The sequence below is a fragment of the Etheostoma cragini genome, chromosome 2, assembly GCF_013103735.1.
Source record: "Etheostoma cragini isolate CJK2018 chromosome 2, CSU_Ecrag_1.0, whole genome shotgun sequence".
Classification (NCBI taxonomy): Eukaryota; Metazoa; Chordata; class Actinopteri; order Perciformes; family Percidae; genus Etheostoma; species Etheostoma cragini.
In genome coordinates, this window is record NC_048408.1 from 684,528 (window position 1) to 701,465 (window position 16,938).

Consider the following 16,938-nt stretch of genomic DNA (forward strand, 5'->3'; position numbering starts at 1 on the left):
TCTGGTTGAGTTAGTGTTTCTGTGCTGAGCGTTTGCGCTGCAGCTCACAGGGCTGAGACCTATTTTTACACTCCCCACTCCCACTCTCCGGAAACACTCACTCATGACACGTTTTCTCATCTCACATCTTGTCTTCTTCTCTCGTCACCGGCTGGAGACTGGTGGGTGCCAGGGTGACCCATCCGGTAGAACGTGCGCCCATCTGCAAAGGCTCAGTCCTTGCCACAGCGTCTCTCTCCCCTTTCATGTCCAAGCTATCCTATCAAATACAGGCCTGAACATGCCAAAAGGTAATGTTAAAGAAAGTGACTTTTGGTTGAAACTTAAGGGGGGCGCCCATTAAGCCAGTACTCTACTCTTCATATATACTTGTCTGTGGGCATGAGGATGGACTATATCCCCCCCCCCCCCCCCCCCCCCCCCCCCCCCCCCCCCCCCCCCCCCCCCCCCCCCCACCACCCACCTCACCAAAGGCTCTACAAAGATCACATCTCCAGTCCAGTCCATGCGGTGATATGGCCAACAGGCTGCTGGTCTCAGGCCAGTTCAACCGGCCGTGAAGGAAAACCCTAAGAAGGAAGAAGAGAGTGCAGTTCTCTCTCTCTCTCTCTCTCTCTCTCTCTCTCTCTCTCTCACCCTGCTGTTGACATACACTGCAATTCACTTTTGCTTTATCTGCACAAAGCTTTATACTGGAGGAATTATTTTGAAAAAGCCTTTTGCGTGTGGCCTGTTGAGGCATCTGCTTCGTCTCTTTGGCCCCCTTTATGTCTGAGTCTAATGTTCCATTTTTTTTAAGTACAATTTTATGTAATGTGGTGGTTTTTTCCCTCTGCATTTTTTGTCAACAGAGACTACAAGTCCACAACAATATCATCGTTTACTGCAGTAATTTCTGGGACACTTTCTCGTCCAGGGAAATTTGTTATGGGGACAGGCAAGACCACAGCGTCCACACACACATTCCACTATTTTTGGTTTCTGATTAACTGGGCCAGCGCTCGTCGCGTTAGAGATCACGTGGCGTTGCTGTATCGATCAGCTGTTTCTCATCTTAGTGGTAAAGAAAGACGTTCCAGCCTCCAGAGACCCACGCCGTGACATCCACGTCTCTGACATCAACTCCCGCACGCATGAATATTGTTCAAGCGTCACATGCCAGCTCCGCGCTGCACGTGCGGGGCGCACAGCGTTGCCTGAGGAGGAGGCGCCGGGCAGTGCGCATGTTCCAGAGTAAACACCGAGCACATGGCAGACCTGGAGTCATCGTTTCAGCACTGGACAGCTCTCTCCGCGCGCGCTTCTGGGGCATGTGTGAAGTGACCGTCCGTCACAGCTGGTGGGGGGGGGGCACGAGCGTTGAGCATGCACTGGCAGACCTCACAGCCTTCTCCGCGCGACCGCTGCCGACGCCGAGCCTCGAGACATGAGCATCCCGGAGTTCCTCCTGGAACTGTCCCTCGTGGCCATAGCTGTCGTCTCGCTGCTGACCAATCTGTCGGTGCTGCTGTGCTTCACCCAGAGCGCCGAGCTGCGATCCCACGTGCCCGGCATCTTCATCCTAAACCTGTCCTTCTCCAACATCCTCCTCACCGTCATCAACGTGCCCGCCACTTTCCTCGGAGTGGCCAAAGGCGCGCCGCCCCTCGGCGACTTGCTCTGCCCGGCTGTGAGTTTCGCTGAGACTTTCCTCACCGCCAACGCCATGCTGAGCATGGCCGCGCTGAGCATGGACCGCTGGGTCGCCGTGGTCTTCCCCCTCAGGTACTCCAGCAAGATGCGCTACAGGGACGCGTGTCTGATCGTGGCGTGCTCCTGGCTGCACTCGCTCTCCTTCTCCCTGACCCAGCAGCTCATGGCCTGGGGAGGGTACAGCCACACGTACGCGTCGTGCACGGTCCGCCCGGACGGGCACACGAGGTCGCAGCTGGCCGCCTATGCGAGCTTCACGGCGCTGTTCCACTGCAGCAGCTTCGCGCTCTGCCTCCTCGTGCTGTGCTTCGCCTACCTGAGGGTCCTGAGAGTGGCCAGGTCCCACTGCAAGATGATCGATGTCATCACGGTGCACGCTCTGATTCTGTTGGTTGACATCCCCCCCAGGTAAGTGCGCCTACTGGAGAGACAGCTGTGAGGCGTTTAGGGCCACTGTGAAAACATGTATTTGAGTTCTGAGTTTAAAGTCAGAATTCAGACTTTTTTTCCCATCACAATTGTGACTTTAAACTTCAACCTCAAATATATGTGACCGTATGTGTCCCCCCCCCCCCCCCTCTTCCCAGTCTGTTAGTGCAGTTTTACTTGTTCCCAGAGAACATCATTGGCTTAAAAATACTGTACAGCAGTTGCTTTGTAATGCTTATGACATCAATTGTTAATATATTAGCTGTTATGTCATCTGTGCGTGTGTCTGTGCATCAGTGTGAAGGAGAGGTGTCTAGCTGAGCAGAAGAAGAGGAGGCAGCGCGCCGCTAAAAAGATTAGCATCTTCATCGGCACCTTCGTCCTCTGCTTCTCACCCTACGTCATTACCAGGTAAGCGCCTCGTGTTGATCACAGGCTTTACCTATCCACACGTCTGTCTTCACATGCGTTTACAGTAATGTCTGACGTGTCTTATGATACAATAATAGCGTTATATTGCACGGGTCCTTACTGTTTTACTGTTGGCTACACTAGATCCTGAACACACCAAGAATTTAAACTTCCGAAACGTGTTTCTAGCATTCATTTAGTTGAATCTGCATTGAGAGTAATGTTTTCCGGTATTTTGCGATAGAAAGAAAAAATAAAAGAGTGTTGAGTCTCAAGTAAAGTCTCAATTAACATGTCTCCAACACATCATTGCAAAGTGATAAGCTTTGCTCAGGTAGCATTTATAGCAGGGATACTACAATGAATTACATTATTATATAACTATGCATCTGTTAGCTACTGGAAGGACACAGTGGCCGTCAGATGCACAGTTACAGTTTGTAGGACTCCTTCATCATATGTTATACCGAAATGAACAGTAGATTGCTAAATCACTGACACATATACCATGGAAGCCCATCTAGCAAGAAAATAATAATGATAAATTAAATAAAATCCAATCACATGATTCGGATTTAGTATCTCATAATTATGAAAGATAAGAGATGAGTGTTTTGTCAATTTCTTTCCAGTGTGTGACAGAATCGGGCCTCCATGTTCAGTACATAAGAGCCAAGAGAATTGATTTCTTCTTCTCCTTCTTCTTCCTCGTCCTGAAGGTTGGTGGAGTTGTTGCCCTCGGTGCACGTCCCCCGGTACTGGGGCATAACAGCCAAATGTCTGTCCTACGCCAAGACGTCCAGCGACCCGTTTGTGTACTGTCTGCTGCGGCAGCAGTACAGGAAGGTCCTGGTCGGGGTCGTCAGGCGCCTTCTGAGACAGAAGCCCTACGCGCTGTCCGTCCACAGCGCCAGCAGCACCTTGGACACCACCACCGACGACAGCTGCGTGGCCAGGATCACCTGAGCTGGGGGCGCGAAACATTTTGAAACGATTCAACATCCGCGTCCTTTCCCGCAGGGAGGTCAGAGGTCAGGGTTTTCGGAGGAGCAGCAGCCCCGCAGACGGAACCGGAACGGAGTCGGTGTCTTGCTCAAGGACAGTTTGACACAGGGGTGGACCACAGTGTGTGTCCAATGAGACGCACTGTGATGTGTGCCAACGGCCTCCTCAGCCTCTACAGACTGCTGTTCCACAGGCTTGGCATTTAGCCAAAAACACACCACATGAAACCTACATTAAATTATTAGGTTTCTTATATGTACGTTTGCTTATGACTTTAATCAATGGACATGTATGGTTTGAAGAAACCTGGATTTCTTCTGAAGTGGTCTTCATGTTTCAGGGAAAGAACTGGAAATATGTTCATTCTGATGACAGTTTGGAAGTTTATAAGTGTTCATTAGTGACATTTCTAACATGTTGAGTGCACAAATGTGTGGAGCTGTTATATCACTGCAAAAACACAGATTCAAAAATAAGAGAGCCACTCTATAGTCTAGGGCTGCACGATTATGGCAAAAATGATAACCACGACTATTTTGATCAAAATTATTTGTTGATTTTAACCAAAACAAATGTTATCGTCACTGTGCTGCATTTTTATGAACTATGATATTCTGGCCATGGGTCACATCTCTGGCCCAGGTCCAGGTCCGGGTCCTGGTCCAGCAGCTCCGTCTCACACGCTGTTACTCTACCAACTGAAGTTAGTGGCATTCAATTAACTTCTTCTGTGTTCTTCGCCGGGGGGGCCGCAATAGCAGAGTTACCCGGTACAAATACACTGGTACAAATACAGGTTTGCACCTCATACTTAACAATATACAGCTGTGTTAATAAAAAATTAAAACTGTGGACAAATGTCAGAAGTGTGGACCGGCGCTGTGTGGCAGAGTAAGAAGAGAGACAGCAGAGGAGAGATCCAACACAGGCACGGCTTTACAGAAGAAATGGGTCATGTGACGCGAATTAAACCATATCCATATAAACAGCATTGCAGCGGATGCGAGGACATTAGCACCGGTGCGTCCTAGAGGAGCTAACAGCTAACAGATGCTAACTAGCACCGACTAGCACTAGTCACCGCTGTTGTCTGACAAACAACAGACGGGACAAAATGTTGCATTTACTGGTAAACTGGTAAACCTTGAGACCGACATATAACCGACTATTGTTGAATTTTCCTCCCGTTACTCTGTCCTCTGTGACTGTCTACTTCTAGAAACTGAGCTGCACGATGCAGGGAACTACTGAGTGGCACATGATCAGACAAGGTTTACGGAGCGGTGGATGGTCTATGTAAAAAAAAAAAAACGTAACGTTCAATGAAATGGCGCTGTAAAAAAAAATCGCTCGATCACGCAAATTTGATCGTGGGAAGTCAAAATCGTGATTGTGATCAAAATTTGATTAATTGTGCAGCCCTACTATAGTCCACTGTAAATAACAAAATTTAATTCAAAATGTGATACCGGAGGTTATTTAAATGCTAGTAGGAGAGAGCGACAACCAATCAGAGCAATGCTGGTTGATAGATTAAACACATCTTCCTTTTTTAAGAATGACTTCAGAGCTTAACTCCAAGTCTTCAGAGTCGTGGCCAACGCTGCCCGAATTACGCTAAGCCCGCCCACCGACTCTATACACAATGTGATTGGCCTGACCAGGATTTGTTTTTTCCAGCTCGCAAGCCAACGGAGAGTTGCTAAACTGACCCTGGCCGCAGATTACCTTTGCTGCTGCTAGGGTGCGTCTACATTTTGAGGCTAAAAATCCCACCAAGAGCAGATGGTACCATTAGGCAAGACAGGCAACTGCCTGGGGAGCGAGGTAAAAGGGCCCCAAACAGATTTATAATGCGTAGATATGAAAAATACCGAATATTGGGGTTGGCAGTAGCTCAGTCTGTAGGGGGCTGGGCTGGGAACCAGGGAGTCGCAGGTTCAAGTACCCGTACGGAGTGTGGATTGATAGCTGGAGAGATGCCACTTCACCTCCTGGGCACTGCTAGTTGCCCTTGAGCAAAGCCCAGTACCCCCCCCCAAACACTCAGGGTGCTGGTCCAGCTGGCAGCCCACTCACTTTGACATCTCTCCATTTGTGCATGAACAGGTCCTGAGCATGTGTATTTCAGGCCGGTGTGTAGTGATTACCAACAAACACAGTGTGAATTGTAATTTTCCCCCTGGGGATCTAGGGCTAAGTCCCGTGCTTTAACATAACCACCGCAGCCAGGTATAAAGGTATTTTTTATAGTAACTTTATACTAATATCAAAGTATTAATGTTATTAGTAGGGCTGTCTGAGGAAAGCCGAATGGTTGGTGACCATTCAGTTTTCTGAGATTCTTCAAGTCAAGCAGTGGTTTGGTTGTTGTTGTTGTTGTTTAAACATTTTTGTACATTTATTTGACATTTGTTCCCATTTTCGTCACTTTCATAAACATGTTTGTCTCTTTTTTTACACTTTTAAAAAAAAGTTCTTTAAACATTTGGCATTTTTTCACATTTTAGTCGCTTTTAAAGACATTTTTCCTATTTCACAAGTTCTTCTACCAATTGATTTTTCTCCAAATGCTATAAATTGACAAAAAACACCCGAATGAAAGTAGTAAACTGATTATTTATGTAACTTATGTAACGTTGTCGGGAAACTTCCCCGTTACTTTTTTGGAAAACCCAAATTTCAGACATAGAAACTCAGATTTGACAACAGGAGGGTCAATAATAGATGTCCCCACAGACTAATGGTGCAGAGATCATACAGACAGACATGAACTTTTGCTCACTCCCGCCCCCAAAAGCCACGTTTCTTCCTCATGCCCCCCCCCCCCCTTCCCACACACACACACACACACACGCAGCCATGTGCAGTGAAATATGATCGGCGCTCGTTGCGCGCAGCAGCGAGCCATAACCCGGGCCGGGGATGCTCGGCGCAGACAAAGGAAGGAGGTCTCCGTGCTGTGGGGGGTAATTACCATGCAGCCCAAAGGACGGAGGAGCTGCAGCTTCAAACACACACTGCCACATCACACACCGCCGTCTCTGCCCTCCGACATGCGTCCAGGACTTGTGCTGTTGTTTCTTTCCTTGGCGAACAGTTGTCGGTGCGCGCCGCACCAGACTTGTCCTCCAGGAGACGAGCTTTTAGGTAAGGTCTCTTCCACTTGAGAAGTAAAGACTGAAATGTATGATGCGTAGGACAAACAACTGGAACTAGCAATGTGGTCGATTTGAGATCCAAGCAATACAACAACAGCTGATAGATGATTCTATGTACCAACGCTATAAACCAAAGTTAAGTGCTGTTCTCAAACACTAATTAATCCGGGTATTATTTTCTTAAAGTATATTCTCCACTCTCCCCCAGCTGTTTGGCACACAATCAAAACGTGACCGTGACTTCATGTTATTGTCACCTGCTTTTTTTTTTTTTTTAACCCCATAAACAGTAATACTGCAGAGGCCCTGCTTTGGATTAGTCCTGCTTTTGAACATGTCGCCTCCTAGCGTTTCATTTGTGACCCACTTACATGTTTGTGTTTTTTCGTGTGTGTGAGTGTGTGTTTTTTTGTGTCCTACTGTACAGGAAGATGCAGCGACGACGACGGAGACAGACGTAGGTGGCTCATTTGAACCTTCCATTAAATCTGTATTAAATATCCCAGGTTTTATGCCAGGTCGGCTTAGAAATTAGACTATGCAACCTAAGATGTATTTGGAGGCAGTGACTTGACTTTCAGGGGTCGGGAAAACCTAAACTGTTTGACATACCAAGTCAAGATCCAACAGGCGTCCTCTCCAGACAGCTGGTCTCTGAGAGGAGACGAAGCTGCAGACCCTGAGGACGTATGTCCTTCTCCTTTTGAAAGGCCAGGTCTAGCAGGGTTGAATAGACCAAAGCGGTTCTTAAATGTCAATTAACGAAACAACAGAGCCACCAAAGCAAATACTTGAAAAGAGGAAGAAAAACACTTGTTTTTAAAAATGTAGGTGACCAACTGTCTCTGCTTTCTCTGCTCCCCAGCGACCTGCACAGAGCTGAACCTGGGCTACTGTAATGATATGGAGTACTCTAGGTGGGTGGTACTGCCTGGCACTGATGGGGGCCAGACAACCTGGGACCCAGATCGGGAGAACCACGCAAACACTTAAGCGCATTGCTGTAGTTATTTTAATTTCAATTTTCTTCATAAGCTGACTGTTGTCGTCATTTCAGCCAGATTGATGAAAACAAAAGATCATGTATCTCATAATGACTTTACCCTTGAGTTGTCTCGGGGTCAAATTGACCCGTTTTCCTATATCAATGTTCTTTTTAATTCCCCAAAATAACATGACTGATTCCCCCCAACGCTCTTTGACAATTACAAATCCCTACTTTCATTAATTTCGGAGCATCTGATTCAATTTTATAGCATTTGAAAACAACTGAAGGTGGTTTTGAAATAGTATTGAGTAAAAGTTGACATATTCCAGTCTGTGATTAGTCTCAATGATTAGTCTCTGTGATTAGTAGTCTCAATAATTCCTAATTTCTGCTTTTCTAACTCAAACATTAGGGATAATTTCCTATTAATGAGGCTTATAAATTCCATAACTAACTGTAAAACTAAAGTTAATAAGTTAGTGTTATTACTTAGTGTATAAAAATAAGTGACAAATATTCAAAAAAGCATCAACATTTTTGAAAAGAACTGTCAAAAACCTAAAAAGAAGAAGTTAAAACCATTGATTAAGGACGGGAAGACAACACAAAGCTTGCATAATACCTGAGTAAGGACTCTGATGACTGACTGAGTATCGCAAAATAATGAAAATATATCTCAAAATTATGACTTGCTTATGTGAAAATAATGAGAAAAGTGTTCAAATGATGACTTAGTATCCCCAAATAATCACAAACGTCATAAATAATGACTTATGTATCTGGAAAGAATGACTTAGTATCTCAAAATAAATAGCCAGCATTCTTTTGAAGTGGGCTTTCATAGCATCAGTCACCAGCTTGTGTTAAAATGCCAATCCAGAACCATATTCCCCAACATCCTGGGGCACCGGAGTCGCCTGGAGGCCGAGTCCGGGGCGGAGTACCTGCTGCTGAGCGTCATCCACGGCCTGCTCAACGGGGAGTGCTCCCCGGAGATCCGTCTCCTGGGCTGCTCGGTGGTCGCGTCGCCCTGCCGGGACGACAAGATGATCAAGCCGTGCCGCAGCACGTGCGACGCGCTGAGGCGGGACTGCGCCCACGCCTTCGACGCCATCGAAATGGCCTGGCCCTACTTCCTGGACTGTGACCGCTTCTTTGCCAGCGACCACGAGGGCTGCTTTGACCCGCTGGCTGGGCTGAAAGGTAAAGACGCATTCTGAGCCTCTACTCAAGTCAAAGTACACCACACTGTACTCTGGTAGAAGGAGAAGTTCTGCAGTGGAAATGGTACTTAAGTATGTAAGTATCATCAGGAAAATGTACTTGAAGTATGAAAAGTGCCAGAACTCAATGCAAAAGGATCTTTTGGTCATTTTCGAAACTGGTAATGCTCAAAAGATTTGCATCGATCAACTAAGTGTTCAGCTGGTTCTGAATTGAATTTCCAATAAAACAAATATCATCAATCACATGTCGCAAACAGCATGTGTTTTGTGTGCAGCAGTCTAAATTTCCCCATTTCTTATCTAAGCTTATCTTGAAGCGGTCGGATGAATGTAGTAGAAGTAGAAAGTGGCCTGAAGCCTTTGTAATGTGCCCTCCTCCAGCCAGACAGGAGCAAGAAATGTCCAGCCTGTCCCCGGAAGAGCCCAGCACCATCATCCAGTTCACCCACACCTCCAACGCCCACATGTACAGCCTGCTGAAGAGAACCGCGGCCAAGTGCTCCCCCATCTCTCACGTGTACAGCATCGGACGCAGCACGGAGGGCCGGGATCTGCTGGTCATCGAGTTCAGCAGAAACCCGGGACAGCACGAGCTATGTGAGTAACCCATTGTGTCATCCCGGTCTTCTTGTTGGGGTTTTTTTCTGCATAGAGGAATACAATTTGATAATAATTCAAAATAAAAGTGAAAATCCTCTCTGAATGTGTTTAGGAGCCATTTACCAGCATGACAAGCGGAACATAATCTTGAATATGAGAGCTAACCTCAGTATTACCATCCAGAGTCAGGCTGTGTCGGACTCTCCTGGTGACATATCGAAATATTAAATATGATTTGTTGACCCACTTTTGTTGATTGGGGTTTTATTTAATTACTCAGTTCCTCAAACTGTCAGAAGTAGCAGGTAAATGCATGGAATTTCTGTCAAATAAGGTGACACAGAGTCGTTGGCTTTACTGCACATGGACCAATCAGGCTTACTGTAGTTTGTATTTTCACAACTGGATTGTTTTACCTGGTCAATATATCTTCTTTAACTCACTGGGTTCAATTCCACTTCAAGTCAACAACTAATCTGAATATTAACAAGAGTTATTCTGATCAGTAGGCTTTATGGTCTTTAACAATGGGGACGCCTGCTGTTTGTGGTGGTAATTAGCCCGCAGTATACCGAGTAGTCGGTATACCTGCGGCATTAAAATCATTTAAAATCACAAAGCCAACTTTAACCATGTCTGCTTCTGTCTGTGACCCGCAGTGGAGCCGGAGATCAAGCTGGTGGCCAACATGCATGGCAACGAGGTGCTGGGCCGCCAGCTGCTCATCTACATGGCCCAGTACCTGTGTTCAGAGTACAATCTGGGGAACCAGCGAATTCAGACCATCATCAACACCACCCGCGTCCATATTCTGGCCTCCATGAATCCAGATGGCTATGAGCTGGCCGCCTCAGAGGTAGAGGATAGCAATGACCCGGAGCTCAGCAACCAGGAAGTAAATACTGTTGACTGTCAGACAACAAAAGACAAACCGCCATTATCCGCTCTCAGTCTCCTTGTCTGCGCCGTCTGTTCAGCTTGAGGTGTGGAGGTGGAGGAATGAGGTACTCTGCTGAGGGATGCAGAGGGATTGTGGGTTGGGAAATGGGACGCTGTTGAGCTACTTTTATGACTTTTTTTGTAAGGCTATCAATTTAAAGAAATCTCAACAAAAGGAACACATTTGGCTATGGCATGCTGAAGGATAGGCCTTCACTCTGCTCTAAGATTGTTGAAGATTAATTGGAAACAGTAGAAACTTGTTATTTCATTAATGACGGTATTAAGAAGACGAGCGATATTAAATCAGTGGCTATGGGAGGCTGCTGGTGGATTGAGCTGCTGTTAGGTCTTATTCCTGGTTCGGTTGCTACATTAGATGGAGCAGATCAGAGTACTAAAGCCTTCCACCTTCCACCCGTCACCTTATTGTCTACTACTAACCAGAGAGCTCAGCACTAACATCACCTCAGCTCGGTTTCTTCTACTCTATGTTGTGATGTAGTCGTAGTGTGAGAAGCAGCTTCCTGTGGACTTTGTGTGACAGGCGTGAGAAAGTGGGACTGCATTGGCATCTCTGAAGCCTTTTAATACTCAGCGGAGCATTGCTGACACAGCCTTTTGGTCCAAATGCTGGGCGGATATGTATCAGGCTGTGTCACGGTGCTTCTAACAAGCTGTGCATGCATGTGCGCTGTAGACTGATCCCGTGTATGCTCCAATGTCTGTTGCAGTCATTGACAGGGGGGCTGTTAACAGTCGTGAGGTCCACTATGAAGATCAGTGATGACCACCAATGTCCATGCATGTAATGTCCAATCCTTCCGTAGCCCGATGTCTTCATGGTATCATACGCAAGAGAGGCACGTTATATGCATGGGTGCCTTGGGTTTCATTAATGAAGGTGTGCGGCGTATATACAGCAATATGATTACATCTCAAATGTATTATGTAGGACAAACTTCTTTGCATGTATTCATATTCTGTATATTGCAATATTGCATGTGTCATATACATTTTTCAATTTTACTTCAACTAGAGAAAGAATGCCTCACAATTTTCTCATATATATGTTTGTGTGTGTGTGTGTGGAAATTATAGGGGTTTTGTAAATTACAGAGTGGTCTAGACTTGCTCTATCTGTAAATTATAGAGTGGGGTCTAGACCTGCTCTATCTGTGTCTCGAGGTAACTCTTGTTTGACACTATACATAAAACTGAATTGAACATTTGTACTCAATATGGCAATAGACATACTGTATTTAAAAGTCTCTTCCCTAATATTTATGACAAATGGTTTCCCCTTGTCTCTACTTGCTCCTTTTTCTCCTGACGGATATATGGTTGCTTGTCTACATGTTAACAACAGAATTAACAGTGATAGTCTCGACGGTTCCTTCCTGTACGTCTGACTAATAATCCCATCATTGGTTTTCATTATTCCTTTCACATAATCACCATCTTACTAACGAATACACATCACTACTGCTGAGACTTTGCAGTACGCCTCATTGTCGTTGACCCTCAACTTTCCAGGGTCACCTGTTGAATGGTTGGACCAACGGACGGACCAACGCCCAGAATCTTGACCTCAACCGTAATTTTCCAGACCTCACGTCCATTTTCTACCGGAACCGCCGCAGCAGGCACTTCCGCATTGACCACATGGCGATCCCTGACGCCTACTGGTTTGGCAAGGTAACGGGATTGTTAATCAGATTAATCATCTGCACATACACCACATGAGCATATGTTAGTATATAGTATATCTGCATTCCTACCTTTGGGCTGTAGGTGGCTCCAGAGACCTATGCAGTGATGAAGTGGATGAGGTCCCTGCCCTTCGTACAGTCCGCGAGCCTTCATGGAGGGGATCTGGTGATCTCCTATCCCTTTGACTTCTCTAGACACCCGCAAGAGGAGAGGATGTTATCCCCAACTCCAGATGAACAGGTAGGGAGGAAGGATGGCAGTCTGGGTTCATGGATCCGCGTCTGCTGACGTAGTTTGGTCCAACAGTGCAGCTGGCAGTGGCACTTAATTACACGTTTTGAGGTACTTGTACTTTACTTCAGTCTTTTCGGGACACACGTTAGTTACTCCACTACTTTCATCTGACAACATCATAAATAATGGAACATGCACATGTATTTTATGTTCCGCTAAAGGGGGAGGGGGATCACATTTGAACATTTAAAAGTAAGCATTAGTTACTTTCTGAAGTAACTAGTTACTTTTATAATTTGCAACGGAGTATCTCATTTAGTTACTTTTACAAATAAGTAACTAGTAACTAACTAATTAGCTTTTAAAAGTAACTTGCCAGACACTGCTACAGAGTGAGACATCTTACTTATATTCCATCTTTGTTAGGAGTCACACATGCTCAGTACCTAGGTAAGGACTACTAGCCAGTCAGGAGCAGAGTATGAGGGCCCTGACAGTACCTAGGTAAGGACTACTAGCCAGTCAGAAGCAGAGTATGAGGGCCCTGACAGTACCTAGGTAAGGACTACTAGCCAGTCAGGAGCAGAGTATGAGGGCCCTGACAGTACCTAGGTAAGGACTACTAGCCAGTCAGAAGCAGAGTATAAGGGTGAGGTTAAAGAAAAGAACGGGAAATAGCCAAAAAGCATAATAGTACTTCTTTAAGTAAAGGATCTGAATAATTCTTCAGCCACTGGCAGCAGTTCATAACTTCCTCTCTCACCACACGCCATGCTCAGGTCTTCAAGCAGCTGGCTCGTACGTACGCAGACGCCCACGCCACCATGTCGAACAACGACACCGAAAGGTGTGGAGCCTCCTTTTACCGAACCCGGGGCATCATCAATGGGGCATTGTGGTACAGTTTTGCTGGTGGTGAGATACAACAATTCTCAAATTACAGACAGAACCACGTTAGTGTTCCTACCCGTCTCATTGGTTATGAGGGACCCTTAATGCGCGCGTCTCCCTTGCAGGTATGTCAGACTTCAACTACTTGCACACCAACTGTCTGGAGATCACCGTGGAGCTCGGCTGTGACAAATTCCCCTCAGAGGCCGAGCTTTACCCAGAGTGGAAGAGGAATAAGGAGGCTCTGCTCAGTTTTATGGAGTCTGTAAGTGTGTGTTAAACAGGCTTGACGACCACTGTGTTTAAAATGTGCGTATTTTTAAAGTGCATTATTTAGTTAAATTGATAGAGGCAGGAGGAATAATTGAGAATGAAAGTGTTAGCTGATAACCTCTTGTTAAGTCAAATGGATGGCAGACAAGGAGATAATATGCTTTCCATTGTGCTTCCTGTCCCTGAACAGGTCCATCGAGGGATAAAGGGAGTAGTTATGGATGGTGATGGAAATGGGATAAAAGGTGCAACTATCTCTGTCAGGGGCATCAGAAAAGATGTCACCACAGGTAAACCCAGTCCTGCATGTAGGAGAACTTGGATGTTGTTTCATATATTGAGGTTCGCGCAAGATTACCTTTTGATTGAACAGTTTTAGTCGCGATTATAGGACCCCATGATTCTGGAATATATCTCAACAACTGTTGGATAGATTGCCTCGAAATTTATATTCCTATGATGATATTTCATGGGTAAGGCCTTAAAGTTTACCTTGATTTTGTGCTTTTGTCTCAAGAACTATAGATGGATTGTCATAAGACATTGATGGCCCTCGCAGACGGAATTGTAATAACTAAGTTGATTTCTAAAGTCTTTCTCTAGCATCATCATAAGTTCAAAATTTGAAGATTTCCAATATTTGTTTTATGACCTCCAAAAAGCAATGGCATTCCGATCAGCCTCAGCTGCATGTTCTTTAGTGCTCGTTAGCAAATGTTAGCGGGCTAACGCGCTAAGATGGTGAACATGAAAGAAACAATATCTGGAAAGCATCAGTCTGTTAGCATTGTCATTGTGAGCATATTAGCATGCTAACGTTAGCATTTCAAAGCACCGCTGTGTTCCGCCTAACAGAGCAGCTAGCATGGCTGTAGACGTCTTTATATGTCCACTCTGCCCTCTTGTTCCTCACACTTCTTTCAGTTCCTCTCTTCTTTGATTGGTCTGACCTTTCACTGTATGAAACTGCCCCCCGTTCCAGCTGAAGATGGAGACTACTGGCGGCTACTGAACCCCGGTACCCACATCCTGACGGCCACAGCCAAGGGTTACTCCAGGGTCACTAAGAGGGTGTATCTGCCTCACAGCATGAACAAGGCTGGACGTGTCGACTTTGTCTTGGAGAAGGTTGGATCTTTGTCTTTGTTATCTTGCCGGTTTAGGTTTAGTAGAGATTTATTGTGTCAGATTTCCATCTGCAGTCCCTGAGCCCGGTGAACCCAAAAACTAACACAAGTTCCACAATCCAATACGTATTAAATGGATGGTCATCCATTAGATCTGCTCCATCCTCACTATGTCCCTTGTCCTGCATCCAGGTTCCCATAGAGCCTGACATCGACGACCACCTCTTCCCCACAGTGGACACATGGGATCGCTTCGACCCATACAACCAGTTTGAGCGCTACGGTGAGCCAGACCGAAGTCAGGGAGGGATCGAGCGGGAGGAAAAGCCATGGTGGTGGAACTACTTCTCCCAGTCCGGCATCTCACCTCCGCACTGGCTGCTGCGAAGTGTCTAGACACATACAGGACAGTGAGGATCCCACTGCGAGACTGGTGATGGGACGGTCCCACTGGTGCTCATGCAGCAGGACTGATCCAGGACACTACAATCAGCAGCACCTAAATAGGCTTCAGTGCTTCCTGGACGGATGCAAATAGGCTGTTTTCCGCCAGGCAAGCCATTCTGGCCTGCAGGCGGAGTTTGGGCCAATATTGCTTTGCAGCTACATTTAACTTCTTTTAACTGAAAATGCAACCACGGGAAAAACACAAGGATTTATAAATGCGTCAACTTTTTAAGAAGTTAAAATGAATTGTATGCACTAATTTGAATATTGCAAATTGCAATTACTCATGTGACGGCGGCTGCATAACATGTACACATGTTTTAAAAGTTGGCCACACATTTGCACCCTGCATAAGTGCAACAGTCAGCGTTTTCTGGACCGGTAACAGCACCCCATACTGAACACCACATTTAGGTTTTGGTTAGCGGCAATACTGTGCCACTTGGGAACAGTAGAAATTCTTGCTTTATTTTTTTTCACAAGCATTAAAATAAATATAAAACATTTTTGGCATCTGTTCTTTCATTTGTTTTAAGTGAGTTTTCCACTTCTCAGCTCTAACCTTTGAAGAGGCTGTTGTTTCCTTTGACCACCAGAGGGCGCCAGAGAACATGAAATGATCATAGACAGGCTGTGGCAATGACAGTCAATGACAGTGGTCTAACTAGATCCTTTGGACTCTTCATTCATTCATGAAATAATGTATTTCTTCACAAACGCATTGAGTCTGTTTTAATACACGCCAAAAAAGGTCAAATGGTTTATTGGGTTGATTTTACAGTCTTTGCAGAACTTAACTCTCAAGTGAACGGTCGTAGTAGTGGTCAGAAACCACCAGAGAAGGACTTTATCTGCCAGGGTCAAGCCTCTGCTACTAGAAACTATCTTGCGGAGGAACACTTTATTTATGTGTTTTATTACACGTAGCACTACTGCCCAAGCGCGCGCTGCACGTATCCTTCCGACATGACAGGTGCGTTGGCTTCGTTTGTGATTGTCAACAGTTTGTTTTTAAGCTAACAACCGAGTTGCTAACAGGCACCGCAGGCAAACCGTTTAATGAAATGAATGGAACAAGCTAGCTAACTGCTAACCTCTCTAACGGGACGACAGGAGGCTAAGTTACGCTATTTAGTTTTTGGGTGAGAAAACTTAGCTTGCGAAAGACACAACGAGCCTTTTCCTCCAACAGCAACCCTAAGGTAGGATTCTCTCTCCCAGAAGTCCAATTAAGTTCGACAGGCTGTCAAACTTTATGTTAGCAGCCATATTTTAATAAGGGCACGTTGAGTCTCCCTCCTAGCAGCATTCACCAGTCTCTTAATGTGCAAAACAGTCCCGGAACATTCTGGCTAGCATGAACACCGGCTTTTAGGTGGGTGAGGAGTAGCACTGATACCTGAATACATTCACTATTTGTCATGGCTATTATATCTTGGCCTAATGAACAGCCTCTTGCTGTAGGCTATATCCCATAGACTGTAGGAAACTACTAGAACAAGTTATCTCGACATAACTCTTGTTATGAATTGATACTGTAAATGAAATTGAAATGAATTGAATTGAAATGGACTGTATATAGCCTACACCATAGACCATATAAATGAATCTTCAATATAAATGGCCTAGCAGCTATACCATAGACTGTATATAGCCTACCCCATAGACTGAATATAGCCTGCACCATAGACCATATAAATGAATCTTCCATATAAATCTACTAGCAGCTACAGTGGGTACGGAAAGTATTCAGACCCCTTTAAATTTTTCACTCTTTGTTTCATTGCAGCCATTTTCCAAAA

The 16,938-nt window shown here is 45.5% G+C and overlaps 2 protein-coding genes across 3 annotated transcripts; both read left to right on the top strand.

Moving 5' to 3' along the window:
- The first annotated feature begins 1,138 nt into the window (after positions 1–1,138).
- On the top strand, positions 1,139–4,007 carry LOC117957439 (G-protein coupled receptor 26-like). The gene is made up of 3 exons (XM_034893175.1): positions 1,139–2,100; positions 2,419–2,532; positions 3,252–4,007. The coding sequence occupies exons 1-3, from the start codon at positions 1,427–1,429 to the stop codon at positions 3,496–3,498; spliced, it is 1,035 nt and encodes a 344-aa protein (XP_034749066.1). The 5' UTR covers positions 1,139–1,426; the 3' UTR covers positions 3,499–4,007.
- Positions 4,008–6,378: 2,371 nt separating this feature from the next.
- On the top strand, positions 6,379–15,642 carry cpz (carboxypeptidase Z). Of its 2 annotated transcripts, none has more exons than XM_034893116.1 (13): positions 6,379–6,687; positions 7,126–7,155; positions 7,564–7,615; positions 8,567–8,889; positions 9,294–9,509; positions 10,172–10,407; positions 11,988–12,149; positions 12,246–12,404; positions 13,178–13,313; positions 13,415–13,554; positions 13,753–13,852; positions 14,545–14,690; positions 14,882–15,642. In XM_034893116.1, the coding sequence occupies exons 1-13, from the start codon at positions 6,414–6,416 to the stop codon at positions 15,083–15,085; spliced, it is 2,178 nt and encodes a 725-aa protein (XP_034749007.1). In that variant the 5' UTR covers positions 6,379–6,413; the 3' UTR covers positions 15,086–15,642. The 2 variants fall into 2 exon arrangements, with proteins under 2 accessions (XP_034749007.1, XP_034749017.1); XM_034893126.1 differs by having other exon boundaries at positions 6,442–6,687; positions 10,172–10,368; positions 14,882–15,457.
- Positions 15,643–16,938: the final 1,296 nt, after the last annotated feature.

What these genes read in the sequence shown, in the direction of transcription:
- cpz (XM_034893116.1), top strand. Translation starts at nt 6,414, where the DNA reads ATGATCGGCGCTCGTTGCGCGCAGCAGCGAGCCATAACCCGGGCCGGG. An exon ending in ACGCCTACTGGTTTGGCAAG is followed by an intron (nt 12,150 to 12,245) that starts GTAACGGGATTG and finishes TTTGGGCTGTAG; the next exon opens with GTGGCTCCAGAGACCTATGC. An exon ending in TGCTCAGTTTTATGGAGTCT is followed by an intron (nt 13,555 to 13,752) that starts GTAAGTGTGTGT and finishes GTCCCTGAACAG; the next exon opens with GTCCATCGAGGGATAAAGGG.
- LOC117957439 (XM_034893175.1), top strand. Translation starts at nt 1,427, where the DNA reads ATGAGCATCCCGGAGTTCCTCCTGGAACTGTCCCTCGTGGCCATAGCT. An exon ending in TTGGTTGACATCCCCCCCAG is followed by an intron (nt 2,101 to 2,418) that starts GTAAGTGCGCCT and finishes TCTGTGCATCAG; the next exon opens with TGTGAAGGAGAGGTGTCTAG. An exon ending in TCACCCTACGTCATTACCAG is followed by an intron (nt 2,533 to 3,251) that starts GTAAGCGCCTCG and finishes CTCGTCCTGAAG; the next exon opens with GTTGGTGGAGTTGTTGCCCT.